The following is a 20,705-nucleotide window of genomic DNA, read 5'->3' as shown; positions in this document are numbered from 1 at the left end:
AAGTTTGAAACACGGTGTGATGATTCTTGATTACGCAGCAATTGTGATCATTTTAAATTCAATCTTACTGCTAATATTTCAAGCCTTACTTAAGATTTATGTAATTTTTTTACATGACAGATTCCCATTTACTTGTTTTTAGATCATTTTAACACAAATCTACCAAATAAACCTTATATGATACATATTCATTAGTCTAATAAAGCTTATTTGGAAATCTTCAGGTTTATGTATTTAGTATTAATAAAGTGTAATTACTCTAAATTAATAATAATGAGAGTATTTATTTAAAATATATAAAGTATATTGTTTGAATTGCATAATAATCATGTTACCTATACATGATAAATATACTGCGAAAAACACGTCCATTTTTATTTATTTTTTACATTTTAATGTTTTGGGGATGAAACTGAATGCAGACGCCCCAAAAACGTTAAAAAAGAAAAAAATGTAACAAATACTCTTATTTACACTTTATTCATATTAAATACATAAACCTGATGAATATGCATTTCAAACAAATGGGCTTTGTTAAACTAATGAATATATATCATACAAGTTTTATTTGGTATGTTTGTGTTAAAATTATCTAAAAAAAAAAGTAAATGGGAATTTGTCATGTAAAAAATTACATAAATCTTAAATTAGGCTTGAAATATTTCTGTGAGTGTAGGCAAAATGTGTACACTATTTGCTAAACGTGCAGTTTAAGAGAGAAAAAGAACTAGGGCTGCTTTCAGAGTTGCTTAAGTGAGACAAAGTGACTACTTGGCATTTTATATTCAGGACATGGACAGAATAAAATGTTCCCTGTGGCTTGTTTTGTCTCTGAAAAAAAAGTCTTGATTTTTTTTTTTAGGGTCAAATATTTGATGCACAATTATAGCTTGTGATTCATTCCGTTTTTGTGTGCGCAAATCTCATTACGTCATGTTGTTTAGTCAAAATGATGACCCAACTGCACAGTGGTCTCCATGGCTGACACTAAATGCAGAATTTTAAACACAGGTTCTTCTTGACTTTGAATCTTGTTTTGCTTGCTCCATGTAGCATTCTAACAACCGTTCTTGTCAATCAAACGTAGCACTGCTATTTATTCCAGACAGCTGAAAATAAAATTCTTTTGACAAGCACGAGGGATGATACCTTGCAAAACATGGCTCCTTTGAGGGCTGAGCTCCAGTCGCCACAATACATAATATAACATCGCCCCCTGCTGGCTAAACAGAAACAATTCTATCTAAAATACATGTGTGAATATTGTATGGATGACCATACACTAGTGCCATGAAAAAGTATTACCCCCCCCCCCCTTATAAATGTATTATTTTTCAGTTTCCCCACTTTAATGTGAAAGATCATTAAACAAATGTAAAGATCAAACAAAGATGCATTTTTGCATGTTAATTATGTAAAAACACATCTGAATGATTCCAAAGACTTTTGAGAGAATATTCTATGGACTGATTAGCTAAAAGTTTCAATGTGAAGGTGTGTGTCTTTTTACATCCCAAACGTAACACATCAACAGTCAAACATGGGTGTGACAGTGTGATGATCTGGGGCTGCTCTGCTTCGTCAGGACCTGGATGACTTGCTGTTATTGAAGGGGGGGGGGGGGGAGTCCAAAGTCGGTACTATCTAGATTAAATGCAGTACGTCTGCCATGTATTTTCAATAGCAATACAAAGCCGGCTAGAGTCTTTTCCAGCTGACAGGATGAACAACCTTTCACATTCACACAGTCACCCCTACCAACAAAAAAAAGTAAAGGAATATCTCATTTTGACAAAAATATTTTATGGTCCGATTCATCACTTTAGGCACTGTGATACATTGTAAGGCAATTAAAAACACAGGCTTTCTTTTTTTATTTTCTTTCTTGAAATGATATGGAATGTTTTTAATAAGTGATGGTATTTAAGTAGACTTGGCGTTATACAGTATTTATCACTGATGCGACAGAATTGTTGATGACCAAAAGGTTCTGTAGCCAGGCAATGATACCGTCATTTCTTGAGAATAACACACACTCAAATATTATAAACCCGCCCTCAAAATCTCCCTTCAATTATACGGTCCCCAGATTTTAGGATTATGCGCATAGTAATTTGATGGATTGGGACTTCTTGACACCTTTTTTTTGTGCAAAGAGAATCTCCCTTACCTTGTTTGAAGCCTCTCGCATAACATCACATAAGCGAAGAAGAAGAAAACAAATTCTGAATATCTGTGATTGGCTGGCAACCAGTTCAGGGTGTTACCCCGCCTACTGCCCGAAGCCAGCTGGGATAGGCTCCAGCAACCCCCGCAACCCTTGTGAGGACAAGCGGTACAGAAAATGGATGGATGGATGGAATTCTGAATATGCGCCAAGTGTCTTCGAAGATGATTCAGCGTTGTAAAAATAGCTATATGGACACTTTTATACAAAATACAACATTGAGAATGACATATTTGTTTCAATTTGATATATATATATATTTTTTTTTTTTTGTAACATTGGACATTAAATATTAAATATATTGGAATGAAAGTGCACCTTTTTCACAACTCCTGGGTATCGATTTAACATCTAATCAAAGTGAAAATTTCATTTTTCTCCTTGGACCTATGTATAATTTTTTGGGGGATTATTTCCTTTTTTGGAGGGGGACAAAGAAATGTGCGTTTATCTCAAGAAATTACGGTATGCGTTATTTACAGACAAGAGTCAAAGGTGCTTCCAGTTAGATCTTCATTATGACTCTGCTTGGGGCAACAGTGTACCACTCTGGAAAATAAATAAGAATTAAAAAAAAAACACAAACAAAACATTACTGATAAATCCTGAATACAGTACTGTGCATTATTTTGAGTGAAAATAATTTATAAAAGGTTTTCTCCTTTGTCCAGCTGTTATCACGCTACTTACTAATTCAATGAGGATTCAAATAGACAAGTGATGCCATTATAATTGTGAGGGGTATTTTTTTTGTTTTGCGACAAATCTGGTGGTGGCCCAATAATTTTGCATAGTGCTGCATGACTGATATCGGCAGGACATTTTCTTACCAGCATTCAGTGCAGAAGCTCAGAAGAGCCCGTTGACCTGTTCAGTCTCAGGGTCCAAGTCGATGTCATAGAAACAAGGCCTGGTGGGCAGGCCGGGGATTGTGGGCATCTTAAAATAAATAAAATAAAGATAATAAAAAATCATTAAAAAAACCATTTAATTATCCGCAGAAAAAAATATGGGATATTAATTGATGTTATTCATAGGCTTAAAAAGTACATTATAAATTAAACTAACCGTGCCAACTAGCGGGAAGAGGAAGCCTGCGCCAACACTTGCTCGGATGTCTCGGATTGGCACGACGAAGCCTGTTGGCACACCCTTCTTATCTGCCTCGTGGGACAGCGACAGGTGAGTCTTCGCCATGCAGATTGGGAGGTTGTCAAAACCCTAAGGGGGGGAAAAAGAAGTTAACAAAAACATGGTTTTGCCACCGCAAAGAAGGTGGACATCGACACAAGGTTTATGAGCATTATAACAACAACAAAACAAACAGTGAACAAATTTCCCCTAAACAAGGACAAAAGTTGCAGATCCAGCAGTAATCACAAATCAGATCTGTTTGAATTCATGTTAAAAATTCATGAATGTATTCATGGTCAACTTGAGATGATGTAAAAAAAATAAAATAAATAAAAAAAAAGCAGTTGTGAGCTGCAAACCTGTTTGGTATAGAGCTCCACTTTGTGCTGGGCCTCTGGGAGAAGTTCAATATCATCTGCTCCATAAATCTTCTGGGCGATGATTCGGATCTTGTCGGCAATAGGAAGCTAAAAATGAAGGAAGGATATACACTAAATGAATTGGGCTGAACACAAATGCGCAGAAGTGGACATTTCAGCTCACGCACTGTACCTCCAAATCGTAGAGGAATTTGAAGCTGCTCGGGGCCTCCGAAGCTTTCCGGACAGCCTGTCCGAGAGCAAGCGCACCCGCTCCACCCTCGGCCCAGTGGTTGCAACGAACAGCGTCAAAGGCCCCGGCACCTCTGGCCATGCTGCAGACCAGGTCCAGCTCAGCGTCAGTGTCGGTCCTGCGCAGCAACAACAATAGCACCGGCCATATATCAAATTAATAAATGCTTTATTTCGGCTCACGGAACACAGAAAACAAAATACAAACATCCCTTCAGAAAAATCGATAAGCCGAAAAAGGTACACAGGTCGGCAGAAGATTATTATTGCCTATCCTATACGATCCCATGAGTCACAAAAAAATACACTCACTTTATATTTCCTAAATGTTTTACATTTTATCACTATAAGCATTATTAAAAAAAAAATAATAATTTCTTAAAACACATCATCAGTCCGTTTCACAATTTTACGCCCAAAAGTGAAACACATCGGTAGTTTACTTTGGTCCTCACTTTACATGTTTCAAACATAAACAAACTCTTTCTTCTCATTTAAAGAAATAGAAACAGGTAGGCTATTGTTTACTGCACGAAAAAGAAAAGTTGAAGTGTTTTTATAAACGAAATATCCATACGTTTAAAAAATATTGATTCTCTGTAGCCAGCTTTATTCATTATTCTAAGGTTATTTAATAATTGGGTCTATATTTTGTTTTAAATTAGTAGTGTTAGGCGATTAATTTTTTTTTAATCGTAAATAATCACATGACTTTAATAGTCAACTCACAATTAATCAAACATTTTATATCTGTTCTAAATGTACAATTCCCCCCCCCCCTACATTTTCATAATCTTGTTAACATAAAAGTGGGGAAAAAATTTAACTAATAGAAATATGACTGCATCTTTTAGTCATTGATACTGTAATTTCATGATAATTCATAAAATTGAGTTAAAATTTAACAGATTTAGTGTACTATAAAAAAACGAGTGTGATAATGATTTGTGTTGGTCATTTTTCTGCCACTAGATGGCATAATTACATTTGTAAGAAGTTGGTGACAGCTCAGTGCATTTTTCTAATCTTTAACATGAAGCAAAAAAATTTAAATTGCAAAATACAACTTGACCCCAGTCTCCACAAATATATGCATTATTATTAAATTTATAACTGCTCAATTTTGACGTGGACGTGTCTGCTGCGCTGCGACTGGAAGTCCCCCAGTACAGGCTTTCCAAGTAAGGGTCGGTCACACCCTTATTTTAAATACATTTCCCCAACATTCAACACAAATAATAACTTCGATGTAAATAGTTCCTTTCAAGGAGACTCAAAAACTCATGTGGGTAAATAAAAATGTTAAGTATGTCAGGCGCCATTGCTAAAGCAGCTACTAGCATTAGCCGCCATCTGCTAGCCGGCCAGCTAGGCAGCAAACTTTTGACGAAATGAAGAAGTACTTACTTGAAAGCATTGACAGCCACCACCACAGGCACGCCAAAGTGTTTGGCATTCTCAATCTGCTTCCTCATGTTGCTGCAGCCTTTCTCCAGCAGCTCAAGGTTCTACCCACATAAACACACAAAGCTATGTCTGCTTGTGGATCTGTGTGCATTTTTCCAAGGTAGCAATACATAGTAGCTTCTTTTGTATTCAACGCGCGCACGCACTATACCATCATCACCTGTTTAGGAGTTTATCAGATAACGTTCTCTTACAGAGAGAAAAAAAAAACAACATGAAATGTATCTGTAAAGGAGAAACTAAGCATACATTAGCCTGTGTGAGTGGGAAACGTCAAGCAGCAGAGTATATTACCTGCTCAATATATTCCTTTGGTAGAGGCATTCCGGCAGTAACCTAAAATGAATGAATGAATAAATGAGAGTCGTATCTATTCAATAATGGAATGAACACATTGAAAGTCATTTTAACAGGGTTTTATCTGTTGACTCCAGCTTGCCTTCTACAATGTTAGATTAAGGTCAAGGACTAAATTGTCTGTAGATGTGACCGCAAATGTGAACGGTTGTTCGGCCACTGTTTACGTCCAATTGCGATTGGCTGGAGACACATCGGCTGGGATACGCTCCAGCACTATAACAAAATGGATGAACTTAACTATTTCAGTGGGGAAGTAATTGCGGCCATGCTGTATAACGTGTTAGTAATAAGTAAAAAAGCACATTTAAAAAAAAATATATCGTGTTGAGGGAAAACACACCGTTGGCCCTCCGCCGTGCATCTTGAGGGCTCGGACAGTGGCCACCAACACCACCACGTGGGGTCTCAGGCCTGAGTATCGGCATTTGATGTTGAAGAACTTCTCCATGCCAATGTCAGCGCCAAAGCCAGCTTCTGTCACTGTTTGTCAAAATGCACAATGAGAACACAATCAATCGGATTCAAAACTGGAGCGTACGCTGAATTATGCTGCCAAGAATAAATTAGAGCCCACAAACACACAACATTAACATGAACCGTCTTTCTCCGCTTACCAACAAAGCCCTCCGGTCCAACCAGTTTCAAAGCAATTTTATCAGCCAAAATGGAGGAGTTGCCGTGAGCGATGTTGGCAAAAGGGCCAGCGTGGACAAACACAGGAGTTCCCTGGAGAATTTTAATTCAGTCAGGTCGTTTGCATGCACTTCACTTTTCCCCTACAAGTCTTTAACTCAAGTCATAAACGAATTAGTAGCGGGTAGGAGTTGAATTTTCACCCACCTCCAAAGTCTGCATAAGATTTGGCTTGATAGCGTCTTTCATTAATACAATAACTGCACCACATACACCCTATAAGATATAAAAACAACATTGTCATCTTGTCACTTGTGATGCAAATTTACAATAATTCCTTGACTCAGCTCAATAACTATAATTAATCATATATCAAACCGATAAATAGATCAATACAAATATCGACGGCTTGTAACTGAAAATCAATATAAGTCAAGGTCGCACTGTATTCCTAATTTTAGTAACTTGATGCTCGAGTTGCTGACCAGGTCTTCAGTAGTGATGGGCTGTCCACCACGGCTGGTGGCCACCACCATTTTGGATAGCCGCTCGCGCATGTCCTCAAGGCTGCTGGTGAGGGCGAGCACCGCCATGATTTCACTGGCTACGGTGATGTCAAACTGGGCCTGGAGGTTAACAGACATAAAAAAAAAATAAAGAAGCATGGATTACTGGTCATTTGTTGTTGTATATATGCACAATTACTACCACTCTGTATTTTTTTTTATTTACCTCTCTTGTATAGCCCTTTTCAGTCGGCGACTGTCCAATTGTGATCTTCCGAAGGAATCGATCATTGGTGTCCAGCACTACAGGTACGAAACACAACACAATTGAATGATTTTTTTATTTTTATTAATACATTATTTTCAATTAAATTAACTTTTAATTTAATCATATTATGAATAATAATAAATATATATAAATAAATAAATATATATAAATAAATATAAATATATATATAAATAAATATAAATAAATAAATATAAATAAATATATAAATAAATAAATATAAAAATATAAATAAATAAATAAATATATATATATATAAATTATTATTCATAATAAAATACATTTAAATATATATATATATATATATATATATATACATTATTATTCATAATAAAATACATTTAAATATATATATTTAAATATATAAATATATATATATACACTTCTGGTATGTCTTCACCTCTCTGCCATGTCACTGAGCTTGGGTCAATATCTAAACGGGCAAAGCGGGTGATCTCATCCTCAGTCAGAGTGGTGGGATCCGTTTTGTTGATTCCTAATTTCTACAAAGAAAAGTGCAAAATATGAGTGAGAAGGCATTGCACTGCAATAAAACACAGGTTAGGGGAAGCAGTGAAAATAATTAGAGCAAGTACTTTTAGTCTGTTGATCTGGACCGGGGAGAACTTTCTCTGCCCTCCACTGAGGGGGACCAAGCGATTGTACAGAGCCTTGAGAAGCACACAGACACAAAGACAGCAGTGATTAATATATATATATTATTATTATATATATATATATTTTTTGTAATAACAAACAAAAGAGAGGAGCCACCTTGTCACTTTGTGTGGCCTCATGGAACATGCGAGCGTCGATGGCAGCAGCCACCAAGTTATTGGATGCTGTGATCGCATGGATGTCCCCAGTCAGATGAAGGTTGAACTTCAAAAAAAAAAAAACATTTATAAACTATGTGTATACGGCTGGCGTCACAAACTATGCATTTCAAAACAAAACTACAAGTATCCCTTTTAAAATTGGCCACATCGAGGACAACTCCAAGTGTAGGGGTGTGAGCCAGTTGCCCATCCCTGGCTTAGGCGAATATATTAACAGAACTGCTCTAGCGCCATCTGGTGGCAACCTTTCACCATGACAACAATTTGAAGTGAGTTGAGGATCTTCATTTACACTTTGCTGCCATCTATAAGTAATCAACCCTTTGAGGGGGTCTGTCAATTATTAAGATTTTTGCTATTTGAGCTTTTTATTTTTTTATACTCGACTGGCAGAGTTTTGAAGTACCTCTTCCATTGGAATGACTTGAGAATATCCCCCTCCTGCAGCGCCCCCTATAGACATAAAAGAGTAACTCTTGAGTAATAAAATGTGGCACTAAAAGTTCAATCTCAATTAGCTCAAAGATCACCTTTAATGCCAAACGTGGGCCCCTGCGAAGGCTGCCGGACGTTGGCGAAAACATTCAGCTTCATGTGGGCTCCCAGCGCTTGGACCAGGCCGATAGTGGTAGTGCTCTTTCCCTCCCCCAGTGGAGTCGGAGTAATACTACATATGGAAAATACTGTCAGTGAAATCTGTAGACCAGTGATTCCCAAGAAGTGTGAATTCATAACAGTGTGATTTAAAAATAAGGTTTGTTTTCATAAAAAAATCAAACAAAACATTAACATAATTATTTTTAATTAAAAAAAAAATTGGTATGAATTTCACTTAACATAAATACATTATTAAATTACATTATTTTTTAAATAAAGGCAGTCTTTTATTTAACTATTAACGTTGTATTGGCAAAACGCAACATTTATAATGTACATCGTTTATAAATACAACAATCTGAAGACATCCTGCACTCACACAACCAGGACTTGAAACTTGAATACAGACTGCACTGTGATCAATGATTTTTTTTTTTAACATAGTGTTATTGAGGCTAACATCTGTAGATAACGCAGAGTGTGCAATTAAACTTAACATTTTTGTTTTTAGCCAACACAAATTCAAAATAGTGACTGTACTTCCAGCTTGAAAACGCAAATATCTCGGCCTCCTTCCATTGCTGCTAATGGAGCTAAGATGGCCAATTGTCATTTTATTACACTTTGGCATTGCAAATGTGAAAGATAATTCATTGCTTTGAATTCATTTGGACAGAATGTTTACTGATAAAGGCTACTTTTGTCATTATTTTATGGAGATCTCAGAGAAAGTGGGCGTGTGTTTAGTCCGCAGAGGCGGTGCAGGGATGGATCCGCTCCTAATGACGTCAAAAAGTGCCAACAGCTCGCTTTCTCAGGTTGGGAGGGGCTGGTTCTTGGAGAGCAGAATGACCTAGAATTTCTCATAGAGGTGCGAATGAAGGAAAACACCACTCCGGTCATATTTTTGGTGAGGAATTAGCATTTTAACATGGCTAAAAGCTCAAAAAAGTTGATTTTTCCACATTGCTGTCCCTTTAACTCTGGTGCCTCCTGCAGGCTTGTAAGTGCTACTACCTGTGGTAGTAAAATGCGCCATTCTCACAACAGCTTATGTAACGTAGTGTCAGGCTTGGGGAGTAACGGAATACATGTACCGCCATTATGTAATCAGATTACAATTTTTTTTTTAAACTGTATTCACTTACAGTTACAGGAAAAAAATGGGGGTTACTTCAAGGGATTACAATTTCTACAATGAGAGAGTGCAAAAGAGGGCGAGAGAGAGACAGAACGAGAGAGCGCGCGTGCACGCCTGCGCGAGTGGGACCGTTGCTACATGTCGGGAGGTGGGAACTACTAGTTGTGTCCTCCATACGCGGGCAGTTTGAAAAAGCTTCACGGATGGAAGGAGGAAATGGCGACCGGTATTCACTGGAACTTACTCGGAGCGAAAGTTTGAGCTAAGAGTCCAGCGGCATGCTATGCGCTGTAGCTTCTTGCTAGCTAGCCCGCTAGTCTCCAACCAGAATGTGAGTTACACCTTCCAAACAAATCTTTCTCCCACCAATTCACTATTTAAACATCATGCACAACATATACACGGCTAAACTTGTGACTGGGATAAAAGTTCATTTTGCAGTTGATGTCACGCATCATCATCTTCATTGGATCTATCTATCTATGAGGTGTGGTTTCTTTCAGTGACAGTGCGAAAACAGCCTTCAATCAATCAATCAATAGCCTACATGCTTTTTAATTACACTAGGATTTGCCCGGGTCCCTATAACCCGCAAATAGCAGGGGCACATTGTATAGAATATATTTTTATTTTTATTTTGTCTTCATGAGCATACTCAATATTGAAGTAATCCAAAAGTAATCCAGTTACATTACTTTAATATTATGGTACTTGGATTATGTTACTAACGACATTCTTTTGCAGGTAACTTGTAACTAACGGATTACATTTTAAAAGTAACCCTCCCAACCCTGAGTATTGTACATGTAGAAGTACAGTAATTTCTGGCCTATAAGGCGCACCTGACTATAAGCCGTGCTAGCTAAATTTGGGGAATACTCGACTTTGTTACACATATAAACCGCTGGTGTTTTTATGTTACCGCACCGGGTTCCCGCTACTTTCTTTTCCATAATGAGGGTGCAAATTATCTCGCTCTCGTTCTGTCTCTTCTACTGATTTTGGGCTCACTTGGTTTGTTTTGCTCTGCCTGACGCTCTTGCGCTTCCTTTATGATGCGCCTTCTTGTGATCTGATGGATAAGCCGCACCTTTGTATTAGCCGCAGGGTCGAATGAAAGTGAAAAAGGTAGCGGGCTTATATTTCCAAAAATTACTGTATTATTCAAAGTAACATATACTGATATTAGGTGAGTAATTTTAGTCTGATTAGCGCTACATCTCACTGACATTTACCATCTAATAAGGTCCAATAAAACAGCTGTATAAAAAAGCATATTTGAGATAAAGTCTTTAAATTACCTTTAATATTTAAAAAGCATGTTAGGATTAAAACAGAATAACTATGTTGTACATTTAGCCAAGAACAAGCAGGCATTTTCAAAATCAATGCATCAAGTCAAAGAGTAATGTGGAGGGGACAAAAGTAGAACATACCCGGTAACCACCACATATTTGCCATCCGGTTGCGCCTGCAGCCGCTTGATGATGCTCAGTTGGACCTTGGCCTTGGTTTTACCATATAGGTCCACCTCGTCTGAGAGCAGACCAACTTCTTTTGCAAGACGGTCGATGGGCTTTGGCACGCAGGAGCGAGAAATCACAATGTCGCTGTGAAAGTATCCCAAAAATATATATAGCATTAAAACCATGTCCGATTATTTGTGCATAATTAAATGTTTGGTTTTCTGTTGATGCAGATTAGGTGACAAACCTTGGCACAGGCTTCTGAAGATTGAGTTTGGTATAAGAAATAGTCCACTTTCCTGGTTGATGGCTCTCCAAGAAACGCTTTGCACTCAGCACTGTGTTCTAAACACACACACACAAATATACACTTTTGTCTCTCACAAAGTCACTGAAAATGAAGACAATTTCTTCATGTGTGCAAAAAGTAAACCAACTGTAGCGAACATTCTTTAAAATAAACTGATTCATTTTAGTAGTTTAAAAATTAACCTTACCGCCATCAGCATGGCCACTGTCATGGGTCCGACCCCTCCAGGCACTGGCGTGATGAAGCTTGCTTGCTCCTTGGCTGAGTTGTAGTGTATGTCGCCCACGACGCGCTTGCCATTGGGTTTGCTGTCGTCTGCAGAAAACACAAATATCTCACGCAACTACAACACACCTCCTTATGAAAAAAAGAAACAACGCAAATGAAAATGTTAAGTATTGATGCACCGAATATTCGGCCACCAAAAATTCGCTATTTTTGCCATTTTCGGCATTCGGCCGAAATGAAATTAAAGCCGAAAGAATATGGCCGAAATGGGATGTTGTGGTGGCGCAAGCAAAAAAAATAAAAAATAAAACGCTGCAAGCTAGCGTCTGTTTGAATTAAACAGCGAACGCGTTGGTGAGTGTCCGCTTTCTACCATGTGAGTTTGCACCGGTCGGTCGCAGCAGCTCCCGGAGGAGAGGGGTGTCACATTTAAGTGAGTCGAAAAAAAGACGGCACTGCCGTGTACTGCAGTACAAGTGAGCCACTCTTTCTAAAAACAATTATTATAAGAGCCCCTCAAACGCTTCCACTTTTTCACCGGCATCCCGGTAGCCGTGCTAAATACTTTAGCTAATGCTAGCACTATCGCTATCAACAGTTTTAAACACTTACCGCCATCTCCGGGTGGCGACAGCCCTGTACAGGACGCCGTGTGTGACTTTGCAGTCCGTTCCCGAAGCCGATTAGCTGGTGCGAACAAATGTATTTATTTATTTTTTTAAACGTTGGTGAATATGTGAATGTGTGGATTTTAAGTGCGCCGCACGCATCCGTGCCCGCCTGTGCGAACTACATTTGACTATAAAGTGCAATCGCACCGCCAGAAAATGTTCAACCCTCGTTTGGTGTTTAATGTACCATTGGTCAACATGTCTGCGGTGTGGCCGCATTTCAATTTCTATTGTGCTTTGTTAAAATGCCAGTGCTAAATAAATACTTTTTAATAATATTATAATTGTAATGAATTATAATAAATGCAATGATAGTAAAAATTGGCATCATTTTTTTCGGTTTCGGCCAAACATTTTCATTTCGGTGCATCCTTAATGTAAAGGCAAGGAACCTGCAATGAGATTGATGCCACAGTCTATAACTACTGCTCCTTTCTTGATCCATTCCCCTTTCACCATCTCTGCTTTCCCAATGCCAACGACGAGGATGTCGGCCTTGCCAACCTAGACGCGAGCATAAGGATGGAATTGTTATCAGCAGCAAAGATAATGCAGTAATAATAAAGGGGGTTCTCGGTTTATGTTGTGGAAAAAATAATTGTATGAAAATACTTCCAGTCCAGCGACTAACTTTTCTAACCAATCTAGTGAGTTTGCTCCATGCTAAGCTACTAAAGACATGCAGAATCTGTTCCACGTTGTTTTTCTTGACAAGAAAAGGAATTTAATCACAAAACCAACCTCGCTGAAGATGACCAAAGATATGGTGCCGGTTCAAATGTTCTAAAAGCAGCTAGTTATCAACGGGTTGAAAACTTTTGACATGAGGCATCTGCTTCCAAGATGATAATATTTAGCTGAAATCCCATTGTCTCGTCATTTTAACTCATTCACTGCCATTGACGGCTATAGATGTCAAAAATTTATTTGAACTATTTCTATTAGTTACACATTTTTTTCCACTTTTGTTAACAAGAGTATGAAAACCTAGAAAAAAATGATTGTACATTTAGAACAGATATAAAATGTGTGATTAATCGTGAGTTAACTAGTGAAGTTATGTGAATAATTACAATTACAAATTTTCATTGCCCCTAATTTTAAAAAAAAAAAGAAGAAAAGATTATTAAAAATTAGGGGCATCAGGCAATGATTTTTTTAAATTGTAATTAATCGCATGACTTCAGTAGTTAACTCGCAATTAATCACATTTTATATTGTTTCTAAATTATAAATCTACAATTAAAAAAAAATCTAGGTTTTCATACAAAAATGTGAAACTAATAGAAATAGTTCAAAATAATTTTTGACGTCTATAGCCGTCAATGGCACTGAATGAGTTAATAATGTCATTCTCATATGCTTTGTGTATAAGGAAAAGGGAAAAAATTCATTAGATTTTGGTTTATTGTGAGAATTATAATTTTTTTTATCAAAGCGGTAATTGACCGCGTTTTCTTGTGCCGCAGGACCACATATCGCTATTCTGCAAACTACTTCATTGAGCACCATTAAATTATAAATATTATATTTGTATTATAAAAATGTGTCATATTAATTTATTTGAAATAATTGTGTTTAATACTTTAAAAGAATTCAGTCTCATTTAATTGCATTGTTCATAAAATTCTTTTTTTAACTACATTTAATAAAATACAAAATAAATATTCATTGTATGTAAAAAAAATATATATTTTTTTGTACTAGTTACAATAAATATCGCAGTTGTCGTTACCTCTTCAGCCAATTCCACAGTTCTGGAATGACATGTGGTAACGGTGGCGTGGTTCCACAGCAGAAGGTCATGCATTGGCGCACCTACAATCTTGCTGCGACCTATCACCACCGCTCGTTTCCCTGCCACTGACACACCTGCAAGGAAGCGGCAGAGGAAAGTCCGTAAGTTTACAATTTTGACAGCAACATTGCCCCACGCCAGCTAGTTTCTATTAGCCGCCATGGGCACTTTTTTTTTGGGCTTGCGAATTTGTCACACTTATGAACAACAATCCTCTCTGTGGTGTGTCAAATTTACCAAACATTTTTGTCACTTTATACAGGGTGTTTAGGGATGTTATCTTGCTGTGCTTACCAGTCTGTCTGATCAGTTCCATACAGCCATTTGGAGTGCACGGGGTGAAGCATTCGCTCAGGTCGCCACGAGACAGCTTCCCAGCATTTATGCTTGTAAGCCTTAGAACAGATACAACACACAAACACATATCAGGACTAGAGCTGTCAAAATTATTCGATTAATCGATAACTATTTTCATAACAGAGTAATCGTTTGGAGCCTTTTTTTTTAATTGTCCAAATCGTCTGATTTCAGCATATCAACAGTACTTGTTCACTGATTTCTATAGTCCTTTATATAAGAATACGGATTATCTTCCGTGTTCAATCAAAATAAGACATTTGCAAACATCTGTTTTTACTTTGGAAAACAATGACCAAACCGGTAACACAGTGAAACATCAATCTCCCCTCTTTTTTTTTTTAATCACTACAAGAATATGAAGGGCGAAATAAACACCAATCCCTGGTAATAAACAGTAATCAGGGGGAAAATGCTTTTGTAATACATTTAAATGCAAAATTCAAATGAATCAGATTAGCCGATTAATCGATTGAATAGTCGTTAGATTAATCGATTCTAAAAATAGTCAATAGTGGCAGCACTAATCAGGACACATAGAACCTTGCTGCTTACTATTATTCTATTCACATCCATGTTTTTTGCATTCATTTTGATCATGTACTTTCCACAAATAAATTATCCATGCATCCATTTTCTACCATTTTTATTTTATCATTATATATATATATATATATATATATATATATATATATATTTATATATATATATATTAGGGGTGTTAGAAAAAATCAATTCGGCAATATATCGCGCTATTACAGCGCACAATTCTCGAATCAGTTCGATATGCGGCCAAATCGATTTTTAAACATCAATTTTTTATGGGAATATTCAACAAAACGTCTTACTTAGGGTTAGGATTCACACATTAAGCATGGAAGAATGTCATATTAATGGAACATTAAGCCTTAATATTTTTGCTGTTCAAACATGAAAAAGACTGCAACCTGTTTGTTAAATGCAGTGGATCAGTTGTAAGCCTAAATTTTCAGATAAATAAATACATTTTCACACAAATCTTGCAGTGTACATGTAGAAGTTTACTGATGAGTATTTTCTAAATTTGAGTAAAAAATAAATTGCAATAATCAATTTATAGATTTGTATCGGGATTAATCAGTATCGAATCGAATCGTGACCTATGAATCGTGATACGAATCGAATCGCCAGGTACTAGGCAATTCACACCCCTAAAATATATATATATATATATATATATATATATATATATATATATATATATGGAACATGTTCAATCAAAAGTGAGCTAAGATGTTTGCACACTCCACCCCACTAGCATATGAAAGAATTATGTCATGATATCTGAGCATTATTCACCGAGAATTTATTTATTTAGGTTTAGCAAAAACAAATAATAATGCAGATATTTGAAACACATAGACGGAGCTAATTAACACTACATATCAAAGAAGATGACGCTCGCCTGTGCTTACCCATCTACATCCTTCTCTGGTGCCACGGCATTCGTCACCTTCTCGGTGTCAATCTTGTGGACCGAATCTAAGGGCAGCTGGACAATGAGGCCGTGGACAGAAGAGTTCTCATTCACTTCTGTGATATTGTGAAGAATCTGCGGGGGAGAAGAAAAAAAACGTGTGCACTTCTCCATACTGTCTCACATTCAGGTCAAGTTGACATGCAAGACCTCGTCCTCACCTCTTCCTCAGTTGCCGTGTTGGGAAGTTTCAAGTGCTTGGCATTTATTCCAATCTAGCCAACAATGACAAAGATGTCATATTAGACATGACTGCAGACATCTTACAGGAATGAAAGTGGGAATGAAAACACTTGCCTCAGATGCGGCCTTCAGCTTCATGCCAATGTAGAGATTGGAATCATCGCGATCCCCAACCTATGGAGACACGCAACTTTGCTTTAAGAAATACAGAAAACGGACATCTGTCATCCGGATCCCACATGGTAAATCATGTTAGTATGCAGGAGATGATCCACAAAAAAAAAAAAAAAAACAGTGCACAAAGCAACTGATTACTAACCTGTAAAATCACGAGACCAGGTTGGAAGTTGGGGTCCTGAAGCTTCATCTGCTCTACATCCTTCTTCAAGCTCTCCCTCACTTTACTGAGGAAAAAAAGAAACACAAGCACAATTTACTTGATCAATCTTTGTTGAGAAGCGGGGTTTCATTACTTTTTTATATTACTTTAATTGGGTAGAGTTATGTATGTAATTTGTCTTCTAGTAGTTTCTATTTATTTTTAATTGTTCAATATTTTCAATTGTACGTAATATGTAATGAATATATTAGATAGAATTACCATTAATTCAGTTCCCTTCCATTGTGGAGGTTACATCCCAAATCACCTCCGCAATCAGTGAAATCTGATATATAGAAATCAGGGCTGGCACAAAAACAATTGGCCCTGGCATTTTAACTTATGCCCACCGGCCCGACTCCTGACCATACCTGCCTAACACGTTATTCTGCCGCTGATATTTTTGAATGGACTAGTCCCTCTAAATTGTGGGCCAGTTTCTTGGGGTAAAATGGAGAAAAATAATAACTAAAAGCACTGCATCGGACCCAAAAGACGCCGGCCCACCGGGCATCTGCCCTCTCTGCCAGATGGCCAGTCCAGCCCTGTTAGAAATACACTATTTACTCCCTAGGAATGTTTTTATAACACTTAAAATTATCGGGTATTGTTTTTTTTTTGAGGGGGGGGGGGTAAATTTTATGTATCGAAAGTACAAGTGGTGTCGGTACTTTGTAATCGTATTGGGATGGTGAGTACTTAAAAGTTGAGTATGTGCCAAAAAAATCGATTCTCATAAGAATCAACATTCTCATATAGTACAATTCAGAATCGATTTTAAATGTCCCAAAATCGATTTTATTAAAAATGATTTTATATTGTCTTGCCTTTGCTTGTGTGTGCTTTTATTTGGAGCGCTGTTCATGTTGTACCCGATTTGGCCACTTAGGGGCAGTGTGGTTCCACGCGGTCTAATACACTGTTAAGTTGTAGCCACATTAGAGAGTAGAAGGAAAGTCACGATCAAGTTATTCTAATAAAAGTAGTTTTTTTTTTTTTTTTGCAGTGTGGAGCCGTTCTTTTGAGCGATAAAAGCGAGTCTGGAGTAGATCATTACAATTCCTTGCACACCTATAGATTGAAGCAAAAATCATGGTCAATCAAATCATTTTGAATTAAAAATCGTTCGTAATCAAAAATCGAATCGCAGACCCAAAAATCGGAATCGAATCGTGAGACATTCAAAGATTCCCACCCCTAGTATTGAACATACCTAGTCTTTGAATACTTTTAAAGCAATACAAACAAACACATAATATATTGAGAGCAGGAAAGAGCAATAGATATGAAAAAAAAAATTCTGTTAGGGACAACCAAAACTGATATACAGTAGTGGGGGTTTGTTGTACCATATTTTTTATTAATAAATTTACGGTACATCTATCTTGGTACTTAGTCTGGGTTGTACATGCAAAAACAGCCCACCTAAATCCACCAAACAATGACCTTGTTGTTGCTTTTTAACCTTAATTACTTAATGGTGAGGGAAATCGGGAACAAAGCTGATTTTCATGTTGAGGCAACAGATAAGCCTAAACTAAGTCAGCTGAGCCAATCAAAGGTCAAACGCACAAGACAACGGTGACGCTGGACTTCTCTGGACTTAATTGTACTTCACAGCAGTCAAACTATTGTTATCGTTTTCTCCATGTGAGCCAAGCTCAACACTGATTGCAATTGTTCGCTGTTATCTTAACCACATCAGATGAGCGTGGGAGACGGGGCATGACTTTTAAAAAAGGGGTGAACTAATTTAACTAGGATGGAGTGAGCGTGATGCTGCACGAGTTGCACACAGCAAGTCATTTAATGGCTCTTGATTGCACATGCATGACAGCGTTTACTCATATCAAGTTAGGAGGGGAAATATTCATCTTCGGCTGGCTATAAATGTGATTAAAACAACAAGTTAGTTGATTGTTTTAATTATTTAAAAAATGAGTTGTAGATGCGCACCAAAATTTTAGGAGAATATCCATAGAAGAATATTTTCCTATCACAAACCCACAACAATGAAAACGACATCCTTGAGTATTCAGTCAAACTTGAGAAGAAAAAGTACAACAGGACTGCCTGTATGCATTTTTTAAAATGATGATAACAAGGAAAGGAAATTAGAATTTGAGGGCAAAGGTGATTTAAGTTGAAAGCATCTAAAGCAAGAATTCTGTGTAAGATCAATTTCCTTCAGGTTCTCCAATTATGGAACAACCTTAGAAGTTACCTGAATTATGTAGTTCTCAATTGAGATTCAGAAATTACTTTTAAAGCAAAATATAATGCAGAAATATGATTTAATATTAAAAATAACTTTGTGGGGGTTTTCTACAGATTTGGTGACGATATCCTGAATTTGTATATTTTTATTTAGTAATTGGCATTGCATGGCAAAACTATGAGTTCAAAATATACCAGACAAATTCACTTAAAAAAAAAAACAGCAATAACAAAAAAAAACAGGGGATCCGAGTAAATCTAATTTAAAGCCAATCTTGGACAGTGTCAGATTAACAGTTCCTTCCTACAATTCCTTTGTGAAGTAATCAATAATCAGCTATTGAGTGCTTGGCTGCCAGGTCTTGCAACTGATACGACGTGCAACTAAATGTTCTGACTTTCACAAGTGATGATACAATTATTGCTTGAAATGCATTTTAATATTAAACGTCATTGTGTTACGAAAGACGTCACCAGCAGACACATGTTCCAGATGAACAAACCATCTGAGGTTACCTGGCCAAGAGGTCAAAGATCAGATCACAACTACACTAAATTGTTACGCAATACTGAACCAGTTATAATCACCCATGGCACAGTAATGCCTGTGGTAGTCAGTATTGCATAACAGTCGGGTTTTTTAATCGCTCTTCACCAGATTATGACCTATTTTGCAAGAACAGTACAGTATGAGGACATTCATTCACGTGGTCTGCACCTTGCACAAGACGAAACAGCAGTTCATTTACATTGACGTTCATTTACATACTGCAAATATAGTTTGAATAAATGCATGATATATCCAGGTATGACGCGCAAAAAAAATCATTCTAACTGTGCAGTCGTGATGAAAAAAAAAATGGATTAATTTGTCTCGTGGAGCTGCCTAGTTAGCCAGCACACATGACAATGCCGCGCTGAGCTGTTAAAAGTTAGCACAATAAAAAGCACATGACATGAAAACACACGCACACACAAAGAAGACTTACGCCGAAACCTCCTTCCCACTTATGACTTGTGCTGGCATCTTGGTGAGTTGACAGACCACCCAAATATCGTTTCTCGTACAACACGCACTTCTTTATAAATATATGCCTAAAAACTTTTTGGACGTAAAGTGAGAAAAGTGACGTAAAGAGCTCTACTCCTCTCCTCGGGTATCCCGGATTGTACTCACTTTGACCAATAGGCGTGAAGATGGGAGTAAGAGGCGGGGCTATGGTGTGACCGTCAATACTTGACAACCAATTGAGGGCTTGCTTTAGCACGCCTGCAGATTCTATCCACCAATTAAAACCATCCTCTTCGATTTTTAACAGCCATTGGTGCTTAGCGAAGGGGCGTTTCTTCAATGTCCGAGTAATGTCAGCAGATGGCACTAATATTTTGAGATTTGGGTGTTTTATTCAACATGAGTCAAAACAAGTGCGGTGGTTACATTGAGTTGTTGTTAAACATTATATACTTGAGTAGATAGTCATTTTGCATTAGAAAATTCCAACAGCACATATTCCTCAGGACTAAAACGAATGTCAGATACCTAAGTCACCTTGCCAACATTAGGAAAGTGTGTGGATGTGCTCCAAAAGTATCTTATATTGATGTCATACGTTTATGACTTTTATTAATTTTTTTAGCTTAACAACTATGCCAACAAATATGACATTCCCCACGCAGCCCTCGAGAGATTCCTCATAGCCGTCCTATTCACTCAGCTGTGGACAAATTCTTCTGGCCCAAGTTGACAAATTGCACAGAACTTGGTTGGAAGGTATGTTG

At 37.3% G+C, this 20,705-nt stretch overlaps 1 protein-coding gene across 1 annotated transcript; it reads right to left on the bottom strand.

Moving 5' to 3' along the window:
- Positions 1-1,783: 1,783 nt before the first annotated feature.
- On the bottom strand, positions 1,784-20,100 carry mthfd1b (methylenetetrahydrofolate dehydrogenase (NADP+ dependent) 1b). Its single transcript, XM_086095055.1, has 28 exons — positions 19,916-20,100; positions 16,650-16,734; positions 16,445-16,504; positions 16,309-16,362; positions 16,086-16,222; positions 14,569-14,669; positions 14,212-14,348; positions 12,869-12,980; positions 11,765-11,892; positions 11,515-11,612; positions 11,238-11,411; positions 8,594-8,730; positions 8,470-8,516; positions 7,999-8,106; positions 7,821-7,895; positions 7,625-7,727; positions 7,165-7,241; positions 6,918-7,058; positions 6,640-6,708; positions 6,414-6,525; positions 6,140-6,279; positions 5,734-5,775; positions 5,380-5,480; positions 3,914-4,091; positions 3,721-3,828; positions 3,296-3,448; positions 3,058-3,166; positions 1,784-2,776 (listed from the first exon to the last, which is right to left on the bottom strand). Exons 1-27 carry the CDS (start codon positions 19,951-19,953, stop codon positions 3,077-3,079), a joined length of 2,805 nt encoding a protein of 934 aa, XP_085951181.1. The 5' UTR covers positions 19,954-20,100; the 3' UTR covers positions 1,784-2,776; positions 3,058-3,076.
- Between the last annotated feature and the right edge of the window lie 605 nt (positions 20,101-20,705).

This window comes from Leptonotus elevatus, chromosome 14 (genome assembly GCF_054856555.1).
Source record: "Leptonotus elevatus isolate MCC_2025b chromosome 14, RoL_Lele_1.0, whole genome shotgun sequence".
Taxonomy (NCBI): Eukaryota; Metazoa; Chordata; class Actinopteri; order Syngnathiformes; family Syngnathidae; genus Leptonotus; species Leptonotus elevatus.
This window is presented reverse-complemented; position numbering and strand designations above follow the sequence as displayed.

What these genes read in the sequence shown, in the direction of transcription:
- mthfd1b (XM_086095055.1), bottom strand. Translation starts at nt 19,953, where the DNA reads ATGCCAGCACAAGTCATAAGTGGGAAGGAGGTTTCGGC. An exon ending in AGGCCACACAAAGTGACAAG is followed by an intron (nt 7,896 to 7,998) that starts GTGGCTCCTCTC and finishes GTGCTTCTCAAG; the next exon opens with GCTCTGTACAATCGCTTGGT. An exon ending in TCCAGATCAACAGACTAAAA is followed by an intron (nt 7,728 to 7,820) that starts GTACTTGCTCTA and finishes TTTTCTTTGTAG; the next exon opens with AAATTAGGAATCAACAAAAC.